This window comes from Ailuropoda melanoleuca, chromosome 4 (assembly GCF_002007445.2).
Source record: "Ailuropoda melanoleuca isolate Jingjing chromosome 4, ASM200744v2, whole genome shotgun sequence".
Lineage (NCBI taxonomy): Eukaryota > Metazoa > Chordata > Mammalia > Carnivora > Ursidae > Ailuropoda > Ailuropoda melanoleuca.
In genome coordinates, this window is record NC_048221.1 from 79,791,513 (window position 1) to 79,814,128 (window position 22,616).

Consider the following 22,616-nt stretch of genomic DNA (forward strand, 5'->3'; position numbering starts at 1 on the left):
ATAAATAAATAAGTAGTCTTGAATCATTACTGAGAAAATTAAAGCTATTGTCAATAAAACATGCATGGCTACAGAGGCAATTACACGCTATGAAAAGGCATAAATCGAGTCTCTGGAAAAAAAACCTCAAGTATAATCAATCGAGAAAAGCTACTTCTAACTAGTTTTAGAGGAAGACAAAAGAATTTGAGAAGAGAGTCTGACAGCGCAGAAATGACTGAATAATTAAATGCCAAAGAATGGCATTCATTCTATGAAAGCCTTTCAGCTATAAGTAAACTGCATTTGAAAAAAGGACTAGTCAACATATAAATGTAAATCAAGGGTCCAAGAATTCCTTACATATATCCAATTTATTAATCAGGTTCTGCCCATTTCTCTCTTGGACATAGCATATAAAATATAAATTTCAACTTTTTCAATAGACAAACATTCTTGGAACCATGCTAATTTTTAGTAAACTCAAACCACTCTGTACAGAGTTAATAAAACTAAAGAGTTAAAGTTAGAATACACAGAGGATAAAAGGCTAGCAGAAAGAACTTGCCTGTAGAGGAGTGTATCACAGGCTCAGATGCAGCAGGAAGAGCAAAAAGTGTCTCATCTGAAAAACAAATAGAATATAACCTCAGCAGAAATAAAGACAGAGTTTGAAGGAGACTAAAGGTAAGAGGAGCAAGCAAGGGTTCAGTTTGTAATGAGTTAACACAAAACTTTTACAAAGAAAAAGCCAAGATGGAAAAGAAAAAGTAGTACTATCAGTAGTACCATTAATTCAGATTAAATTATCATGTATATTATAGAGATGATTAAATGATATCCATAGAACCTATCATTTCTCAAGAGGCAATAACAGGGTTATGTTAAAGAAATTTCAAAAACCAAAGTGGCTTTAAGATATTCTTCTTCTCAGTTAACACATGGCATCCAAACTTTTATTCACATTTTCAGATAGGTAAATTTTTTCCCTAATCAAAGCCAAAAATTTTAAAAATGCATTTGAATAAAATTAATAATTACTTTTGCTTAACCCTTTTTTATTAGCATATGTTCAGTTCAGAAGAACACTTTCAGAGAATCATGCATATTTTCTCATATTCCAGGTCTATCTCTAAAGAAAAACATTCTAATAGTCACTGTACACTAGTCTGTGAGGACATCAGCGCTATATACCACTGTCCAAATTGCAAAGAAAACAGTAATTGTCATTAGGAAGATAATTATTATCATCAGTCTTGTTTTGCTTAAAATTAACATTGAGGGATACTTTTTTTTTTTTTGAGAGAGAGAGAGGGAGAGCGCACACATGACGGGGGGAGGGGCAGAGGGAGAGGAAGAATCTTAAGAAGGCTCCACACTCAGCAAGGAGCCGAAAGTGGATCTCATGACCCTGAGATCATGACCTGAGTCAAAATCAAGAGTCCAATGCTGAATCCACTGAGTCACCCTGGCATCCCAAGGGGATACTTGTTATTCTGAGTGCTTTACATGCAGGAACTTGTTTTATTCCCTACAACTCTATTGTTATAAGTGTGGAGTTAACAGCCCCCATTTTACAGGTTAACAACAACAACAATAAACAACTGAGTCACAGAGGAGTAACTCACTCAATACGTAACTAGTGAGACTCCTGTCAATTCAACTCCAGAGCTCACTTTTTCAAACACACATGTATGTTATGAACTGAATGTTTGTGTCCCCCTCCCCCCAAATTCCTATGTTGAAGCCTTAATCTCCACTGTGATAGTATTTGGAAATGGCGCCAGTTGGGAGGTCATTAGGATTACAGGAGGTCATGACGGTGGGACCATGGTCTGATAGGGTTAGTGCCCTTATAGGAAAAGACACCAGAGAGCTTGCTCATGCCTGTGTGACAACACTTCCTCCACTTCCCTGCTCCTCCTCTTCCTCTCTCTGAGGGAGCCATATGAGCACACGAGATGGCAGCCACCTATAAGCCAAGAAAAGAGGCCTCAGAATGAAACCTACCCTGCCCAAATCTTGATCTCAGACTTCCCAGCCTCCAGAATTGTGAGAAATAAATTCCTGTTGTTTAAGCCACCCAGTCTACGGTATTTTGGTGTGGCAGCCTGAGCCAACTAATACCCTACATATCGGCATATTAAGCATGCACAATGTCACTTTATATCTGCAGTTGGAAGATCTTGAGCTAAAGTTCTTCTGTGGTTTACACTAGAGAAAGGCAAAAGACAATTTGAAATGGCCTGAGGAATGACAGGAAGGTATTCCTTTAGTGCAGAGGACCTAATAAATCTGGGCATTTCTATCTGGAAGGACAAGCTAGGCAAGGTGGATCAACAGAAAAAAACAAAGAGACGTGGCTATCATGAATATGAACATGTCTTCCAAAGATATTCCACTTGATGAATAAGACAGTTGAATTCACAATGTCATATAAGTTTTAGATAAATCCACATTGGGCATGATACCATATCTAAAGGATTCTTAGATGGGGTAATAAGGGGAAAATCCATGGTACGCGGTTGAAAAGGTCTTCTATAACCTAGAGCAATAGGTTGGATGGGCAACTCATCCAAACCAATAAGCCAAACCACCTTATGCTATTTTTTAAAACATACGTGTGTACACACTTTTCATTTTTAAGATTTTATTTATTTGAGAGAGTGCACGTGTGTGAGTGGGGAGAGGAAGCAGAGGGAGAGGGTCAAGCAGACTCTGCACTTAGAAGCCTGACATGGGGCTTGATCTCAGGACCCTGAGATCATGACCTGAGCCAAAAATCAAGAGTCAGAGGCTCAATGGACTGAGCCACCCAGGCACCCCCGTGTGTACATACTTCCAAAAGACAACTATGTCATCTTCTTTTTAAAATGAGGGAATTTAAGAATTCCTTTCACTTAAAATAATGTATTATAATCTTGTGGAAAACTGAGATTTGGGGATCAAAGAGCAGAACCACACAGCTGCTCCATCTAAATAAAAGGCAGCAACTCCTCAACAAAATGGCTGTCTTTTTCATCTAGTTAATATAATTAAAGCCACTAATGCAAAGGCCAGTCTTCTTGGAAAGTGAACTCAAAACATGTTGCTGTTAAAGTTAGAGGGAAACAAACTATGACTAAAATTGTGCCAAAAATTTAAAGTATTTTTTTAAATGTATCCTTATTCCTATATAACACCAGACTCTCTCTTATAGTGAAAACTATAAGCCTGGCACTTGGCCAAATGAGAAAGTTTAAAAATTGGTATTTCAAATATTCACTAAATTTTGAAAAAAGAAAAATCATAAATTGAGATTCAGTCTAAAATCAACCATGAAACAAGTATTGCATTTCTAAAAGCACTTAGAAAAAAAAAAAATCCAGAAGAGGTCGCTACCATTTGGCCCTCAAGAAGAGAGTTGCTCTGACTCCTCCTAAAGCGATCACGGGATCACATTGCTTCGGTTCAAATCCCAGATTCATCACTTAAAACTGTGTGACCCTGAGAAAGATATTAATTATCCCTACTGTGCCTCATTTCCTCATCTGCAAAATACAGATAGTAACAGTATCTACCTCAAAATGTTGGAAGGGAGAGAGAGGGGAAGAATTAGAAACAGCCTGTCCTAAGTCAAAGAACTAGGAGGCCAGAAAGCAAGGATGTAAATATGTCTAACTCTCAAGTTCATGTGCTTTATCGTTCGGAGGGATGAGTATATGCATAAGTGCAACCTGTGTAAATTCTTCTTTCTTTATCAGTTCCTCAAGTTTGATCTCCTGAAATAAGGTAAATCATCCAGCAAATACCCTGTAATTACCTGAAATATTTGGTTATTTGCTTCTACTTCACAATATAGTAACATTTATAGAGATGGTAATGTTGACCAGGCACATTTATTTTACATGCTCTTTCAATGCTCAAACCACCCTATAAAGTTAGGTACTTCTGTTATCCTCATTTCAGAAATGAAGAAACAGGCACAAAAGGCTAGGTAACTACCCCAGACTCACAAAACTGAAAAATGATGGATCTGAGATTTGAATTCAGAGTATACAGGTCTATGTTCTTTTCTTTAACCACTCTGTAGTACTTCCTTTCCTGGACTTTATAAATTGAGAATGTTAAAATTTTAATAAATAAAATTAAAGATGTTAAAGAAAAATTTTGATTGACAACACTTATATATCATAAGCTACCAAATTCTAAGGCTAAACAGTTATTTTGTTTTGAAAAAAAAATTACTGATTTTAGGTTAGTCTTCCTTTTTCTGCAAAAGATCCTAACCTTCACAAGTGAATAATAAACTATTTTAGGGGCGCCTGGGTAGCACAGCGGTTAGGTGTCTGCCTCCGGCTCAGGGCATGATCCCGGCGTTATGGGATCGAGCCCCACATCAGGCTCTTCCGCTATGAGCCTGCTTCTTCCTCTCCCACTCCCCCTGCTTGTGTTCCCTCTCTCACTGGCTGTCTCTCTGCCAAATAAATAAATAAATCTTTAAAAAAAAAATAATAAACTATTTTATAATCAGGGACACTATACTAAAAGTATAACATTTTGAATTACTAAGACATGTTATATATACACTTATACTACTATTAGGTTTACAAAAAAGGTAATCAACTCCCCCTTGTATGATCTTTCTATGATTATGTCAAATTCTAACCACTGGATGAAACTGAAACTTCGATCATCAACTTCATTTGTGCTATTCTGAACAAACAAAAAAAATAATATTAAGGACTCAATTATACCCACACTAAGTAAAAACACAGTGGCATATTTAAGTAGAAAAGTTTTTACTAATTAATATGCAAAAGGGTAGCCAGAACTTTTCTATTAAGTCTCTTTACTGCCAAATTAATATTCCTAAAAGAACAATTCTATATATTCTCTTGCACAAAACATTTAAAAGCTCCAGTTATCCACTGAATTATACCTAAAATTCTTAAAGCCCAGCAATATATGGCCCCAAGTTAGCCATCTAAACTCATTTCAATGACTTCTCACACAACATATTAACCAAACATAACTCTTCCCAACCAAACCCCTCCTTCCACTTCCTGCATATCAGAATGCTCACATCCAGTAAAACACAAATTCACCATATTCAGCCTTACTAACTTTCTTTTTAAAACATACCCAACCTTGGAGCGCGTGGGTGGCTCAGTCGGTTAAGTGGCTGCCTTAGGCTCAGGTCGTGATCTCAGGGTCCTGGGATCAAGACCCACATTGGGCTCCCTGCTTGGTGGGGAGTCTGCTTCTCCCTCTCTCTCTGACCCTCCTCCCCACTTGTCCTCTCTCTCTCCCTCCTTCTCTTTCTCTCGCTCTCAAAAAATATATATAAATAAATTAAAAAAACTAAAACATACTCATCCTTATTTTTGCTAATCTACTACATTTCCAGTTATCTAAGCTCAGAGAAGTAAATAACTTATTCACAGTCACATAGCTAGTTAATGACAAAACTAGAAAATTATAATTTAACTATCACTATAATCAGATATTTCCTTATTACCCTCAGTAAAATGAATAGACTCACTATACTTTTGACAGTATGAAGAATGAATACGCTTCATAAAACAACTTTTTCCAAATGAACTATTCTTTATTTGATGGCCCTAATGCTAGTTTCATTTCCTTACTCAAGTTTAAATCTACAGTGTAAATTTAAACTGTTTCAGGGCTATATATTTTGAATACTAATTATTTCCATCACACAAGGATCGGTTTCAAAATTAAAGTTCACTGAAGAGATTTATTTTTTTAATTCAGTCACTTTTTAAAAAAGTTAAAGTGGTACGTCAGTTTTGAACTTACTACTGGCCTATTAAAATATGCTATCACAATCTCACTAATGTTCACATACTCTTATACTGAATATTTTTCTTAACATGTTCATTTCAAAACCTGCTTCTCAACCAAAAGTATAATTCATCAATAAAAATCATAACTAATTGATAAAACACAGGAAATAAACTGCATTTTAAAATCACAGAGAATTTCTGCTATGAGAATAATTCTATCGGATTAACCTAACATAAATAACTATAAAACAGGGAAAAACATATGAAGCAACTATCTTCAGACACTGGACAACAGGAAGTATGGGGTGTGATTCCTGAGAAGTGGGAAGCACACCAGGTGATGCCCTGGCTTTCTGCTTGAAAACCCTTTGTCCACAGCACATGGAGAAGGAGCCCAAGAATACTGCACTCTTGCTGAGCTGAGGAGGCTGCTGAGTTATCTGGAATTTGTGGCGCAAGGTAACATAAAAAAGAAAACCTCATAGAAAAGGAGCTCCAGAAATCTGGTTAGAGGGTCCTTTTAAATCTTTGGCTCAATTATGCTGCACATATATGGCACAAGACCTACAGAGGCCAAGCAGAGAATCTATGACAGTTGTGAGCTGAACAGATATTTTGGAGGTCAGACGCTGTACTGGAAGACATGACCAAAAGTTTCTGACCAACCAGAGTGGAGACGTCTTGCTAAACACCCCAAGTATAAAAATGAGACCCCAGAAAAGGCACACTGTAAGAGGAAGACTACTTTAACTCTGAACTAAAGGCTACCTAGTCTGGATTACATGGCCTAGACTTGGACCAAGTCAGCAAAATATGGCTCATGGGCCAAAGTTATATTGGAAGACAGCCAAGTCCATTTGTGTGTATTGTCTATGGCTATGTTGTCATATAAGGGCAAACCTGAGTAGTTACAAATGGACCTATACAACCCACAAGCCTAAAATATTTACTGTCTTACTCTTTAAAAAAAAAAAAAAAAAAAGCCAACACCTGCTCTAGACCCTACCTTTAAAATCAAGACTTGAAAAGATCAAGATGATTTGGCAGCAAACTGACTTCCAGAACAACACTAACAACACACCCAAGACAACCAGTACATAATAAAATACTACTGGACATGAAAAGACACACGGAAATATGAACATAAATTAAAAAAACAGCTAATAGAAACAAAGAAATAATCTAAACATTGTATTAGCAAACATTAAAATGTAAACTAAAATAGCTATTAAGTATGTAAGCAAAAGACGGGCATAATAAATGAATGGACAGAGAATCTTGGTAAAGAAATACAGATGAGAGAGAACCAAATAAAAATTCTATGACAGAAAACTATATTAAGTGAAAGAAAAATTCACTAGATGGGCCTAAAAGCAGATTGGGCAGTGAAGAAAAGATCAATAAGCTTAAAGAAAGAGCAATTAGAAACTATCCAAACTGAAGCACAGCATGGGGAAAAAAGAAATGAAGAGTCTCAGCAGCCTGTGCGACAACCGAGAAGTTAAAGTATATGTAATTGGAGTCCCCAAAAAAGGCAACAGTGACTGAAGCAGAAAAATAAGTAAATAAATAAAGACATAATGGCCTAAAATTTGACAACTGTGATGGAAAATACCAACTCAGAAAGCCAAGAAGCTCAATGAATAAACACTGAGTAGAATAAACACAAAATGCAAAGAAGTACACTGTTGAGATCAAATTGCTGAAAACCAAACACATAGAAAATCTTAAAAACTAAGGAAACAGGCAGGGAAATAACAATAAGAATGACCTGACCTGTCACTAGAAACAATGGAATGCAAAAGATATCTTTATATGATGCAAAATCTACCAACCTATAATTTTATCTAGTCAATTCTTATTATTCACCGATTGCCTATTTGCCGATTGCCTCCTCACTAAACTGATATTCCCTAAATCAATACTTAGAGCAGTGGATGTGTGCAGAGCAGCGAACCCAACGTACATTCCCAGGTGAGGTCAAACAAGGCAAGCCTATGCCTTCTTGTTTCAGCTCTCATACTCAAAATAAGTGTACTTTTTGCAGTTTATTTAGTGCCATATTTTTTTGCATTTTTTTGTGATTTTGTTGGTGACTTTGCTATTTAATATATCCTCTAAGAATAGTGGACTGTCTAGTGTTCTGTGTAGTGTTCTTAACCACAAGGTGGCCATGATGTGCCTTACAGAGAAAACACATGTGTTAGATAAGCTTCATTCACTCATTAGTTACCGTTCTGTTGGCCATGAGTTCAGTGTTAATAAATCAACAATATACATTAAATAATGCATCTTTAAATAGAAACGCATAAAGCAAAGTTACATATTCATCATTAACAAAAATGGTATGACTGGAGGTTCACAGGAACCTAACCCTGTATCTCCCCTAGAGGCAATGATTCAGTATTTGCTAATTCAGTGTTTGCCGTGACTTTATAGAACTTAATAACTACCATGAACAAGACTGACCGTATTCATCAAAAATATGCTTCAAAAATACAGATGAATAAAAATATTATCAGATAATAAAAGATGAAAACAAAAGCTGAAAGAAATTATTACCAAGAGACCTGTACTACAATAAATGTTCAATGAAGTTCTTCAGACTGAAGGAAAATGATACTAGGTAGTAACCTGGATCTTCAGAAACAAAGAACAAAAATGTTAAATATCTGAGTAAATACAAAATATTCTCGTTTCATAATTTCTCTGAAGAAATGATAAATATGAGTAGATACACACTATTATTCTCATTTCTTAATTTCCTTAAAGAATAATTGATTTCTGAATCTCAAATAATTACTATATGCAATATAAGTGGAATAGGCAGACATACTTACTACGTAGTATAAACTCAGTTTCCCTGAGTTCAAGTCCCTCTCCTGCAATACAGCATGGCAAGTCTGTCACTTGGCCCTCTCAGTGTTAATCTATGGGAAATGGGGCTTAGAGCACCTGCACAAGAAAATGCTGATATGCCAGCTATTATCACTTATGTAAGTAATAAAGTCCTTTGTCTCTGATCCAGGCATCTGTGTCTTCTGCCAGCATTCAAGAAACTATGGCAAGCTATCCTGTTAGCTTGTTATGGGATAAACCCTATGTTTCAAACCCTAAAATGCCAATGTTCCACAATTGCTCTCCAGACTCAATGCAATCCCAAATTCCCTGCAGACATTTTGTAGACATGAACAGGCTGATTCTAAAATGTTTATGTAAGGGTGCCTGGGTGGCTCAGTCGTTAAGCGTCTGCCTTCGGCTCAGGTCATGATCCCAGGGTGCTGGGATCGAGCCCCGCATTAGGCTCCATGCTCTGCTGGGAGCCTGCTTCTTCCTCTCCCACTCCCCCTGCTTGTTTCTCTCTGTCAAATGAATAAATAAAATCTTTAAAATAAATAAATAAAATAAAATAAAATGTTTATGTAAATACAATGGACCTAGAAAGAGCAAAACTATTTTGAAAAAAAAAAAAAAGTAGAACAAGCATACTACTTGATTTTAAGACCACTATAAAGCTGTAGCATCCGGAACACTCTGGTATTGGCATAAGGTTACCAAAAAATAGATCAACAGAACAAAATAGATGTACACACATAGACATACATTTATGGTCACTGATTTTCAACAAAGGCACCAAAGCAATAGTGCAAGCATATTCTTTCCAAAAAAACATCTGCTGGGATAGCTGAATATCTTTATGAAAAAATAAATCCCTATCTGTAACACTTCCACAGGCAAACATTAATTCAAGATGTATCTTAGATTTAAACATAAAAGCTAAAACTATAAAGCTTCTACAGAAAAAACATAGAATGTCTTCACAACCTTGGAGTAGGCAAAGATGTCTTGGACAGCACACAGAAAGCACTAATTAATCATAAAAGAAAAAACTGATAAATTAAGATTTCTTCAAAATTAGAAAATCATACTCATCAAAAGAAACCATCAATAAAATTAACAGGCAAGATACAGATTAGAACATATGCACAATGTATGTATCTGACAAAAGACTTATATCTAGAATATATAAAGAACTCCCTATGATCAGTAAGAAAAAGACATACAAGGCAATATAACAACAGGCAAATTACTTGTGAACACCTCACAAAAGAAAACATATAGGTAGCCAACAGACATGTAAAAGTCCTTTAATTCATTAATGATCAGGAAGATCTAAACACCACAATGAGAAACAATTATGCATCCACTAAAACGGCTAAAATGAAAAAGCCTGATATGAAATGTTGGTGAGAATGTGAAGCCACCACAACTCTCCTATATTGCTGATGGAAGTAAACCACTTTGGAGAACAGTTTGGCAATTTCTTATAAAGTTAAATATATACTGAGCCCATGACTCAGCTCTATTTGGTTACTCTTAATCAATTCTACTCTCTTTATCAAGAGAAATGAAAACATATGTCCAAAAAGGCCTATGCAAGAATGTTCATAGCATTCTTTTATTCATAATAGCCAGATGCTATAAATAATCCATGTCCATCAACAAGTGAATAACTAATTAAACTGTGGTATATTCTTACCGTGGAATACTACTTAGCAGTAAAAAGGAACAAATTGCTCATAACTGCAACATCAATGATAAATCTTAAAAACATACTGAACACAAGTAATCAGACCTAAGAGTGCATACTGTATGATTCCATTCACATGGTGCTATATATTAGGCAAAACTAATCTGTGGTGAAAGAAATCACAACAGTGTTGATTGGGACTGGAGGCTTGGAGGAAGGACAGAACAAGAATTTGACAGCTAAGGGCCCAAGGGATTTTTCTGGGATGATGTAAATGTTCTCTGTCTTCACAGTGGTGTGGGTTAATGAGTAGATGCACTTGTCAAAACATAAAACTGTTATAACTTAAGATCTATGCATATGTATGTAAATTATATTCTAATACAAACATTAACATGAAAAAAGTGTATGAGCATTCTTCCAACAAATTTCAGAGAGATAATGCAAGCAAACAAGGAACAGTCAATGAGACTTATAAAACAAATCAATCCACTGTAATATGCAGACCTCTGGATTCTAATTTTTTTTAAAACTGTGAAAACAACAACAAAAAAAGACCATTTATGACATATACACACTAGCTGGATATTTGATGACATTAATTTTTGTTAAATATGTTGGGGAACCATTTGATTTTTGAGTGTTGCAGTTATGTTTGGCAAAAAGGAGTAGTTACAGTTTGCAAAAATCTTTATGAGGGCGTAGAACTGGCAGAATTAACCATGGGTTGATGGCCATTGGGACGCAGTGACAGCTACGTCAAGTTTCATTCACTATTCTGTCTTTATGTTTCAAATTCTCCATAACAAAAAGTATAATTTTTTAGGGGCACCTGGGTGGCACAGTAGTTAAGCGTCTGCCTTTGGCTCAGGGCGTGATCCCAGCATTCTGGGATCAAGCCCCGCATCAGGCTCCCCCACTGGGAGCCTGCTTCTTCCTCTCCCACTCCCCCTGCTTGTGTTCCCTCTCTCATTGGTTGTCTCTCTCTGTCAAATAAATAAAACCTTTAAAAAAAAAAAGTATAATTTTTTTAAATCCCTCCCAAAAAAGAGATAAGGCAATATAAACATACTAAAATTCTATCATATGGAAGCAACTTTAACCAGTTTTACCCACAACTCTTTTAGCAGACAATTAAAATATGTATGTTAGATTCTATCAATGCTAAACTTAATTATAGCTCCTGATGAACATGTTCCATTAACAAAATTTTAGTAAGAGGGTCAAAAGAAAGCTTGGTGGAATAAAGGGCACCCAGATGGCTCAGTCAGTTAAGCATTCCACTCTTGTGCTCAGCTCAGGTCATGATCTCATCATTGTTTGATTGAGCCCTGCTTTGGGCTCTGTGCTCAGCAGGGAGATAGCTTCAGATTCTCCCTCTCCCTCTCTCTCTGCCCCTCCCCTTAAGTGTATGCATGCAGACACACATTCTCTATCAAAAAAAAAAAAAAAAAAAAAAAAAAGCTTAGTAGAATAAGAATGGGTAAATGATGGGGCACCTAGGTGGCTCAGTCGTTAAGTGTCTGCCTTTGGCTCAGGGCGTGATCCCAGAGTCCTGGGATCAAGCCCCATATCGGGCTCCTCTGCTGAGAGCCTGCTTCCTCCTCTCCCACTCCCCCTGCTTGTGTTCCCCCTCTCCCTGGCTGTCTCTCTGTCGAATAAATAAATAAAATATTAAAAAAAAAAAAAAGAATGGGTAAATGAGAAAGTATGAAGGTAGGTATAGGTGGTAGTTTTCAGTCCTTGTTCAAAAGCGATATGTCTTATAGCCCTAATCCTTACAGCATATAGATGATATAGATGGCCTGTAACACATTACATAATTAAACACTTACCTGGTCTTCTAAGTTCTTTTTTTTTTTTTTTAAGATTTTATTTATTTATTTGACAGAGATAGAGACAGCCAGCGAGAGAGGGAACACAAGCAGGGGGAGTGGGAGAGGAAGAAGCAGGCTCACAGAGGAGGAGCCTGATGTGGGGCCCGATCCCATAATGCCGGGATCACGCCCTGAGCCGAAGGCAGACGCTTAACTGCTGTGCCACCCAGGCGCCCCTGGTCTTCTAAGTTCTGACTTTCCTAATTCACCTTATACAAGGAAAAGCATCTAAGTTTTTATCAAGTTGTTTCACATTAAAATTAAAATATCAGAACTTGAGAGATTTAATATTAAACCTTTCTATAATTTAATAATGATGTTGATTAGTTGAGACTGGAAGTTTTATAGGCTATGTATGAAAGGGATTTACATAGTTTAAGCATATTTAATAATTTCCTTAGAACAAAGAAAAAAATTTTTAAGGAAATTCCCTTCTTTTTTGAGATCAAAGACTCCAGTAGTTTTAAAAAAATGTTTTTCGGGGCACCTGGGTGGTGCAGTTGGTTAAGCGACGGACTCCTGGTTTCAGCTCAGGTCATGATTTCATGGTCCATGGATATCACCCCTACATTAGGCTCCACATTCAGTGAGGAGTTTCTCACTTAAGTTTCTCTCTCCCTCTCTCTCTCTCTCTGCTTCCACCCCCCCCACCCTGCTCTCTAAATAAGTCACTCTTTAAAAAAGATGTTTTTCATGCTTTAAGTCAGGTTTACCTAGCACTGTCAAAACACTGAGATAAATAAATTTAATAATGGCACCTTCCAATTACTTAAGTTTACAAATCAGTCTGTAAAACTGGAGACAAAAAATGTGCAGGCAGACCTAGAACCCTAAGGATTTTTTCTCTTTTCACAAAAGGTGTTGACAAGTAGGTAAGTTTATGATTGCCCCTACAGTACAATCACAAAACTCCTCCTGTTTTAAGACAGCAGAAAATTCTTTGCAACAAGGGCCTTGTGTTTTTCCCTTAATCTGCTACATGTTGTTCTCATAAATTCTCTCTACTCATCTTTTTGTCCCCATATTTAGCCCTAAGCCTGGCTTAAACAAAACAAAACAAAAAAAAGAGTATGCTAATTTTTTAATTAACATTAATTTCTAAGGGACCACCAATATAACCAGGCAACTGCTAAATCTATTTAAACAACAAAACTTTATAAGCCTTCTTCACCTATTGTAACAATTCCAGCAATGGGAAGAACAAGCTATTAAAGAAATCATGTTTTGTTTTGTTTTTAAAACTTGTGGGCCACTTAAGTAAAGGATTCAGAGACTGCTAAAACAATAATCCGATATTTAGTAGCTACAGCTCTAACTATGAAGTATAGAGAATGTTTCTTCCCTTCTCAAGTTTTTTTTGTTTGCTTGTTTTAGAAATGAAAAAGCAAGATGACTTCTCTTTACTGGTCTACGTATGATCAAATGAAAAAAGGGGGGCAAATATCTATGCAACCCAGCATTTCAAGTGTTTCCTACTAAGTAGGCCAGCATACTTAATAATTGCTTTTAAAAGCCTATATTTCACATAGTTATAAACTAATTTAAAAAAATACATGTTAATAAAAACCATGTCTGTAGAAAAAATATGTAATATCAATCCAAAAACACATCAATTTTCTCCTAAATTAATGCGTAAATTTAATGTAACCGCACTCTAATTCCAACAGAGGGAGAGGGGATTAAATAAACAATTTTTTTAAATCAGGCAGAAAACTATACAAGCATAGATAGCCAGAAAAAAAATAATTCTGGAAAAGCCCTATCAGCTAGTATTTCATTTGAAAATTACAGCAATTAAAACAGCTTGGTACCTATACATGAAAAAACAGACACAGAACAGAAGAGGAAATATTTCACCCATACTACAAGCATAGGACAAAAGTGGCATTTTAAAAGAGAAAAAAAGGGGCGCCTGGGTGGCACAGCGGTTAAGCGTCTGCCTTCGGCTCAGGGCGTGATCCCGGCGTTATGGGATCGAGCCCCACATCAGGCTCCTCTGCTACGAGCCTGCTTCTCCTCTCCCACTCCCCCTGCTTGTGTTCCCTCTCTCGCTGGCTGTCTCTATCGCTGTCAAATAAATAAAAAAAAAATCTTTAAAAAAAAAAATAAATAAATAAAAGAGAAAAAAAGAAGATGGATGATTAAACACAAATGGTATTCGGAAAAATGAGAAATCATGCTGAATAATAAAATTATATCACTACTTCACTCCCTAGAATAAAATAAACTGCAGGAAATCAAAGAATTAAATGTCAAAATGAAATCATAAAAATCATAAAAGTACTAACGGAAACATGGGAACAATTTTTACAATCTTAGAGAAGGTCTAAGAATTACACAAAACTCAATGACTTGTAGGACTCAAAGGCATAAAAGAAAATGATAAATCTGACTACATAAAACTTCTGCACAGAAAGTATACCCAAGGTCAAAATACAAATAACAAATCATGAAAAAATTTTCAGGACACAACAAAAGGCTAATTTCCTTACAATAGGTCACGTGTTCCTACATCTGTAAGAACAAAAACCCAAAGGAGTAGGCAAAAGCTGTGATCAGAAAAAATTTATTGGCGCCTAAGCCAAAAAAAAAACCCTCTGAAATGTAAATTTTTTAAAAAAGAAAATTTCCTAAGCCATTTACTAGTCTTACCAGTACACTGTATTGGTAAAGGCATAAGGAAAAAGGAACTTTAAACACAGTATTGGTAGGAACAGAGGTTGCAATAACTTTTTGTAATACAATTTGGCATTATCTATCAAAGTTTTAAGCGCGCATACACTTTGAACCAGTAATTCTACTTGCATGAATTTATCCTACAACACATATAACATGTATTCCCAAAGAAGTATATACAAGTGTTAACAGAAACATTATTTATAACAGAAAAAGTTGAGAAACAACCCAATTAACCATCCATAAGAGATTCATCAATAAAATGATACATCCATATACCCTGTACATGCAAATAAATGCTTTCATTCATAAGAATTCATGAGAGAAAATATTGTAATTCTGGGACTATAGAGAATTTGAACATCGGTTTTCATCTATAATATTCATTCAACAAATCTAACCGCCTACACCACATCTAAGGCACTGTGCTCAGCAATAAAGATATGTCGCATAGCCCTTTTCCTCAAGGGAAAAAAAGTAATATAGCCCCTTACCCAAAGGAACATACAGTCTGGCAGAGAATAGAAATGAGTAAACATACCATTACCACATATGGTATGATATATACAATGAGGTAAGAATAGAATGTTATGAGAATACATGAGCAAAACAACTTAAAAATAATCACCATTCCAGAAACAAAACCAACAGCTTAAATGCTAAATTATTAACTCCTCCATTAGAGTTGAAAAGAATCATTAGCCAATAGTCTGAGAAGACCTTAGCATCAGTGAAGCTGGGTCCCATGTCTATGTCCTATAGGAGCCAGCCACAAAAGTCACCTTCACCCTTCTAAACACTGATGAATTATGGTCTGCCCTTACAATTTCCATTCCTAATGCTGTCACCCCCTGAGGGACCTTCTAGGGTCCATATTTAGAAGAGGTACAAAAAAGTCTCAAGGAATGTACTGTAATACTAATATATCTGCAACATTACTTCTACTTAATCAGAAGTTTCAGGAAAGAATCAAGAAATATCATCCACTGAGTAGGTATTTTTTCCTGGGCTAGCAAAGTATCTTTAAAATGTACCAAGGGGCGCCTGGGTGGCACAGCGGTTAAGCGTCTGCCTTCAGCTCAGGGCGTGATCCCGGCGTTGGGGGATCGAGCCCCACATCAGGCTCCTCTGCTATGAGCCTGCTTCTTCCTCTCCCACTCCCCCTGTTTGTGTTCCCTCTCTCGCTGGCTGTCTCTATCTCTGTCAAATAAATAAATAAAATCTTTAAAAAAATAAATAAATAAATAAATAAATAAATAAATAAATAAAATGTACCATTTAATTTGGGGCCTTGCATCAGCAGTGTTTCAAATAAATTGCTTTTAGGTAGATTATGAAATAACTATACATTAAACAGAGCCAATTATTAGAAAATAGATAATATGCTCCTTTTTAGAATTTTTTTTTTTATAAAGATAGCAAATCTTGGGACGCCTGGGTGGCTCAGTCAGTTAAGCACCTGCCTTCAGCTCAGGTCATGATCCCAGAGTCCTGGGATCAAGTCCTGCCCCAGCTCCTTGCTCACAGAGGGGAGCCTGCTTCTCCCTCGGCCTGCCACTCCCATTGCTTGCGCTCGTGCTCTCTCTCTCTCTCTGATAAATAAAATTTTAGAATAAAAAGATAACAAATATTCCAAGTTTACAAGGAGATAGTGCTAAAATAGCATGTTTTTAAATACTATTCCTTGTAATGAGGTATTTATCAGAGGTTCAATATATATTCATCACTTCATTTTAAAAAGGTTTGAGGGAGCTTGCCAGTTACTAAAAAGGACTATAAATTTGACACGGAGCATGCTAGGAAGCAATCTAAAATGTAACTCAATTTATCCATAAGCAGTACTAGTTCCCAACTTTTATTCCCAGTCAGAAATTAGAAATGGCTTAACAAAAGAAATTATTCAGTATCTGTAAATTCATCAGTTCTTTTCCTTGTTCCCATTTTCAAAGGAGGATAGGGAATGGATAGGGCATGATAACTCCCTCTATAGAAGCAAATGCTTCCCAGTAGTGTCACATCACTGTTTACTTGAATTTTATATTGAGAACTGGTACTTAAGATTTTAGTCACATCACTGTTTACTTGAATTTTATATTAAGAACTGGTACTTAAGATTTTAAACTATACAGCACTCAAAATCTTTCAACATTTCTACTATGTGCTCTTATGCCACTGTATCTAATCATATAATTAGTGACTTTATAAAAGACTAATAATTTTTAATCCCAAGCCATAAGCTGTATTTATGAGCAATATTCAATTCTATACAAATTTCCCCTGCAATTAACAAATTTGGACAGTTTCTGAAATTGATTTAGTTACGAATCAACGTTCTTTATATTTACATCCTTTGCCTCCAAGTCCTATCAATCCTTCTTTCATAAAATCTAACCTAACTATAAAAATAGAGATTTGCAGCCAAAAAACCATGCTGCTTATAGTTTCTTACATTCCTCCCTTCTATAGCATTTTCATTGACTGGAGTAGTAGTGAACTAGTTCAGGCTCTACTCACCTCTTTCAGAACTACTGCAAAAGCATTCTAAATAGTTCCCCTGTTCTTCTTTCCAACTTATCTTGAATACTGTCTCCAATTCATTTTCTTTCTAACACTGCTTTCATGATGTCATGCCTCAGTTCAATAATCTCCAATGGCCTCCCACAGCATAAAGCAGTAATTCAGAACAAGGGTAAAAAATCACAAAAGAACTTTACATTTTGGGAAGAACAACAAAAACATTTTTGTTTCATAATATAAATTACCAAAAGCAAGAGAAACTGTGGATGGCAGAGAATGGATAAAAACAGGATACTAAAACCCTAGTACCTTAATTTAGTATTCAATATGCTTCAGAATCCAGATCTACCACATTTCCAGTCTTAACACTGGTTTAAAACATGCCCAGAGACCAGCTCAATGTCATTGTTAATGGTGTTTATATTTCTCAACACAATTTCTATCCAGCATTTCCCTCACGTATCCTCAAGCCCTTTAACCAACCATCTTTTCAAAGTGAAGCCAAATGTTTTCTCCGTGAAAAATGGTCAAGTGAGAGACTTCCGTCTCACTTCATTCCTGCATTACAATGGGGATGCTCCAAGCACAACAGTAAACAGCAAAATTACTACTTTCCTAGTGATGGGAATCGGAGTTTATTCAAAAATAATGTAAACAACAATGTTGAATGCACAAGTGTCAGGAGTCTGCCCAACTCAGTAAATATAACCCTTTTCCCATCGGGCTGCTCTATGTTTTTAACCATGTCCTGCACATTTCTCACCTTGTCTTTACTCACATCAGTTCTCGCAATTCCTCTAAATCTTCAAAACTATATTTTTGCTCCAAAATCACAATTATTAAGGAGCATATTCCTAAAACAAAGAATATCTTTTTTTTTAAAAGCCAGACTTTTTACCATGGCCTGTTAGAAACACCTCCCCACCTACACCTGACACCAGTGTCTCGCAAGTTTTCTACCTAGTCTTCTTACTAGACTTTCAAACACACAAACCTAATTCCTGCCTCAAGGCTTTTGCCTCCCTATGGGTTGCATGGAAATTTTTATCTGTAGCTCAAATCTCACCTCCTCACAAAGGCATTTCTCAATGCCACCCTACTTAAAAACAATCCCCCACACACACACCCCCCCCAATCATTTTCTATACCATCACCCTGTTTATTTTCCTCGTAACACTTGCCACTATTCTGAGTTCCTTACTTACATGCTTATTATCTTACTCCCCTCATGGGGAACACCTGTGTCTTGCTTATTTGCTATACCCTCATAGCCTAGAATAGGACCTGTCTCTTTGTAGGTAATCAGTCATCAGCTGAATGAATGAACAAACTGTTAGGAACCTGAGACTCACAGAAATGGTTTAACTATCCATGACCATAATCACGATATTCAGTGGTTTACTAACGGAACTAGAGTTTCCAAATAGCTATCATCAATACAGAATTAGGGAACTATATAAAGATAAGAGTCCCTGAATAGGCAATATTCTCTGCCCTTTGTTTTCCAAACTTAGTATTCCAAAAGTCAAAATTCCAAGAGAATGCTGTCTCTCCTGAAACCCTGATGTTCGAAGATCAGAACTCTTCTCTTTGTTCCCATACTAGAATACAAGATGACAAATCAGTATGCCTTTGTTAATCATTAGATTTCCCATTTGCAAATTTCTCACTACTCTTTATTCTTCTACCTCACCTTAGTTTCTCTTAAACATGTCTTTTAATTCAGAAAAGGGGAAGATTGTGTTATTTCTCATCTTCTAATATCTTTAGTGTAATGATTAGTGTTTTGAGTAATGCTTTGGGGTATGTTATTATCAAAATGTTATTCAGAAACATCACAATTGTCTTATTTCCCTGTTGTGGAGGAATGAACTGAAAAAAATATTTCTCTGATCTCAGATTGATTTTCTCCTTCTAGAAAATGAACCACTTCTAAAATCCTACAAGGCGATGAAGATTTCTCAGCAGGCAGTTACACTACCAGATTCTTGCCCTTTCATACATAAAGAAAGATCCTACTGTTTGCTGGTGGGACACTTTCTGCCCCCAAAGTAACAAGATACATGCTAATAAGTTAATAACTTGGCTAGTAAGATTCTCTATTTCGAACAAACTTGATTTTTTTCTCTTCCAAAATAAACAATTTCCCAAAATGAAAAAGGTAATAAAACAACGTTCCTTTAAATACATATAAAATCAGGTACTAAAGTGAATGAAAAGATATGGAAACTGTTTATAGACTATGCAGATTTGTCCCTGTCGACCTAAAACATGTAACTTCTAAGAAACAGTATTTCTAACCACTATATGAAAATATCTTTCTTTAAACATTTCATTAAGTCGAGTGGCAAATCTGCCACAAATTCAATTGGCCTATTCGCGGTAAAAAACCCCACAGGTTTCCCTTCTTTAAGAATGTCAACCATTTTGCCTTCTTTTCCTCTCCCATTCAATTATAATGCATCAAGAGCCTAAAACCACACTAACAGCAATTCCTCTCACAAAGCAGCTGAGACCCTGGCAGAACTGCGCCCCCTCATATCACAAATGCTCAGATCCCACTTCCCTGGCTGGGTTTAGCTGGGGAGTCGCCACATCACAACCCGGGTAAACTGGGCGGTGGCAGGACTTTGCCAGAACTCTCGCCTTACCAATTCTCCACGCGCCACACCACTGGAGGCGCTCTCCCTTCACTGCAGTCGGGTCAGTGTGGATGTTTTCCACTGGGCCAGCTCCCCACCAGCGCAAGAGTCAAGAGGGAGGGGAATGAGGCGCTGAGGGGCCACCCAAGCTAGGGAGAAGGTGAGGAGGGGGGCCAAGGCTCAATGCTGGCAAACAGACTAGCGGCAAAACTGCGCCTTTTCCCTAGGAGCAACCCAGACTGGTAGACAAAAGATTAAGGGCGCCAAGGCCTTTCCATCCTCACCCGGGAGCCTAGCCAGCCCAATGTATCCACATCCTTAGTTCCTAGATACAGACCCAGCTCCTATTAGGGGCGGGTGCCTAACTTCCGGGACGCAGTAGACTAGAGACCAGAGGGAAGAAGCCGGGAGCAGGCGGGGTGCACGTGTTCCCCTATACCGAGACAGACAATAAAGAACAAGCCCGTGTTTCCTCGGCCGCCCCACCCTGCTCCTGACGGCTCCTACCAGCGGGGGCGCCTTCGCCCGGAGGTCCACGGACAAAGCCCCTCGGGGCGGAGATGAGGGCTCCGCCCGAGGCATCTGGGGGTGCACACAAAAGATGGAAGGGAGCGAGGGGCTGCGCGAGGCGGGAGGGCATGGCACTTACCCACTGAGCCTGAAGAGCCTCTGCGCTTGGGCGCGGCCGGGGTGGAGGGGGGCGCGGCTCATCGTCCTCGGGGAGCTTGGAGGGCGAGGCTGCGGCAGCGGCGGGCAGGGATGGCGCGGGCACCGCGGGCGACGCGGGGCTCGGGTCCCCAAGACGGCGGCCGCTCCGGGGCGGCGGGGGGCGCGGCCGGCAGTGGCCCCCGGGGCGCCGGGGGCACGAAGTCACTGCCGAAGTCCATCGGGGGCGCGCCGGCGACGGGGGCGGTGGGCACCGGGGCTGCCGACAGCCCGGTGGCGGGCTTCCTCTCCAGCACCTCCAGCTCCTCCAAGTCCTCGTCTTCGTCCTCCTCGTCTTCCTCCTCCTCTTCTTCCTCCTCGTCCTCAGGCTCCCTCACGAACTGGTACTTGAACGGGGGCTGAGGCCGGGGCGGGCTGTCCGAGGACGAGGAGACCAGAGGCGACTGGTCCATGTCTTCCATGGCTGGCGGATCGGAGATGATGCTGCAGCTGCTGTCTCCACGGGACGCTTCTCTTCAGAGCCGCGGGCGGTTGTGGGGGTTGGGGAGGACTGAGAAGGGCAGGGCCGAAAGAGCCCAGAGACCTGCAGTGGCGACGGCTCCCGGAACAATGAGACTGCTCCTCCTGCCTCTGCGCCCGTGATGCGCCACCCGCCCCGTCCCCAGTTGCCGCCACCGCCCAGACGAGCGAAAGAGACAGGCCAGCGGATTCTCCGCCCAGTTTGGCGTGACTTACCCTCCCTGGCGGGGAGAGGCCGGGACTGGAGCGGGAGGGAGGGAGCCAATCGTCTACGGGATAGAGACGACGGGCAGCCAGCCGGCCCAATGGAAAGAAAAAGAGAGGAAAAGTGGGTGTGGCCTTTTGCACTTCCTCTCTCCTACCGGCTGGGGTGAGTTCGATGGGTGGGGTTTAGAACTGGGAGCCCCCCCCTTCACCTTGGGTAGACGCGGGGTGGGCTGGGGTCTTGGCTTTACCCAGAGCTGGAGGTCAGTGTGTAGATGCAGTACTGCGTACGCCTGCGGCAGGACAGGCGGCCTGCCCCGAAGTATTGAGTGGATTGAGGGTTTCTGGCCCACACCCCCGGAAGGGCGTTATCCTGGGTGCCTGGGGGTGGTAACTTTCCTCCCAGGAAAGGAAAAAACCCAGAGTGGAGAAAGGTACTATGAAGTAGGCCCTAAGGATTTAGTATACGCTAAGTATTAAAAGATTGTGAAGTAAAAGATTACATTTTTTCAAACTTAAATTACGAGACCAACTCGTCACTACTACCTTCACCACCTTAAAAAAAAAAAAAAAAAAAATTGGCGGGGGTGGCGGTGCAACTGTAAGGTCGTTCTCGGTCCAAACTGCAGACCCTGGATGAGGTAGGCAAAACAGCCGGGCTTGGACAGTCTGGAGGACTGGGGCCATTTCAAAGTCGGCTCATTCAGGAGGCTTTTGGGCTCTGCCTGCTGCTGGACTCTTACGTGGTAGAAAGATGAGTCACCTAAAGAGAGAGAGGAGGAAAGGGGAAACAAAACGATGCCTTGGAAGGCAAATTTGATTCACATTACATTTCAGTCACCTAGGCTCATGAGTCAACATTTCAGATGATTCAGGCCTCTGGGAGTCAGGAAGCCCAGTATTCATTTGTTTGATATGCTGGAATGAGCGTGGTCCCCATTCCACTTTTTCCAAAACTGGAAAAGAATTTTAAAGGAAAGTGGTCACAGAGCGTACAAGTATCAGCACGCAAAAGTTTAGAGAGCCCCTTTTCTGTTTCTGGTATACCTTACCAAAATAATCACTGCATTTCTATTCCAGAGGCCCTGGAGACAGGATAACCTGCTTTCTGATTGCTCACAGTCTAGGACTGCACTGTCCAACATCTTAGTCACAGGCCATTTGTGGCTACTGAGCGCTTTAAGTGTGACTAGACTGAAATGAGATGTGTTGTAAG

At 38.9% G+C, this 22,616-nt stretch overlaps 1 protein-coding gene and 1 long non-coding RNA gene across 3 annotated transcripts in view; both read right to left on the reverse strand.

Annotated features, from left to right (window-relative positions):
• Positions 1 to 21,454, reverse strand: part of RTN4 (reticulon 4) — a 72,237-nt gene extending 50,783 nt beyond the window's left edge. Inside the window, exons 1-2 of one of the 2 annotated variants that reach the window (XM_019792852.2) lie at positions 20,661 to 20,712; positions 548 to 604 (exon numbers count right to left, since the gene is read on the reverse strand). Coding sequence is in view for 1 of the 2 variants with exons in the window: in XM_011237865.3 (XP_011236167.2) it covers positions 20,956 to 21,138 (183 nt within the window). In the remaining variant the exon portion in view is untranslated. Of the gene's footprint in view, positions 1 to 547; positions 605 to 20,660; positions 20,713 to 20,955 lie in introns of those variants that run through there. The other variant, XM_011237865.3, reaches the window with a different exon arrangement.
• A 590-nt stretch (positions 21,455 to 22,044) lies between these two features.
• Positions 22,045 to 22,616, reverse strand: part of LOC117801969 — a 37,820-nt gene continuing 37,248 nt past the window's right edge. The window contains exon 4 of the long non-coding RNA XR_004624892.1: positions 22,045 to 22,163. This is a non-coding gene — a long non-coding RNA (uncharacterized LOC117801969). The remainder of the gene's footprint in view (positions 22,164 to 22,616) is intronic.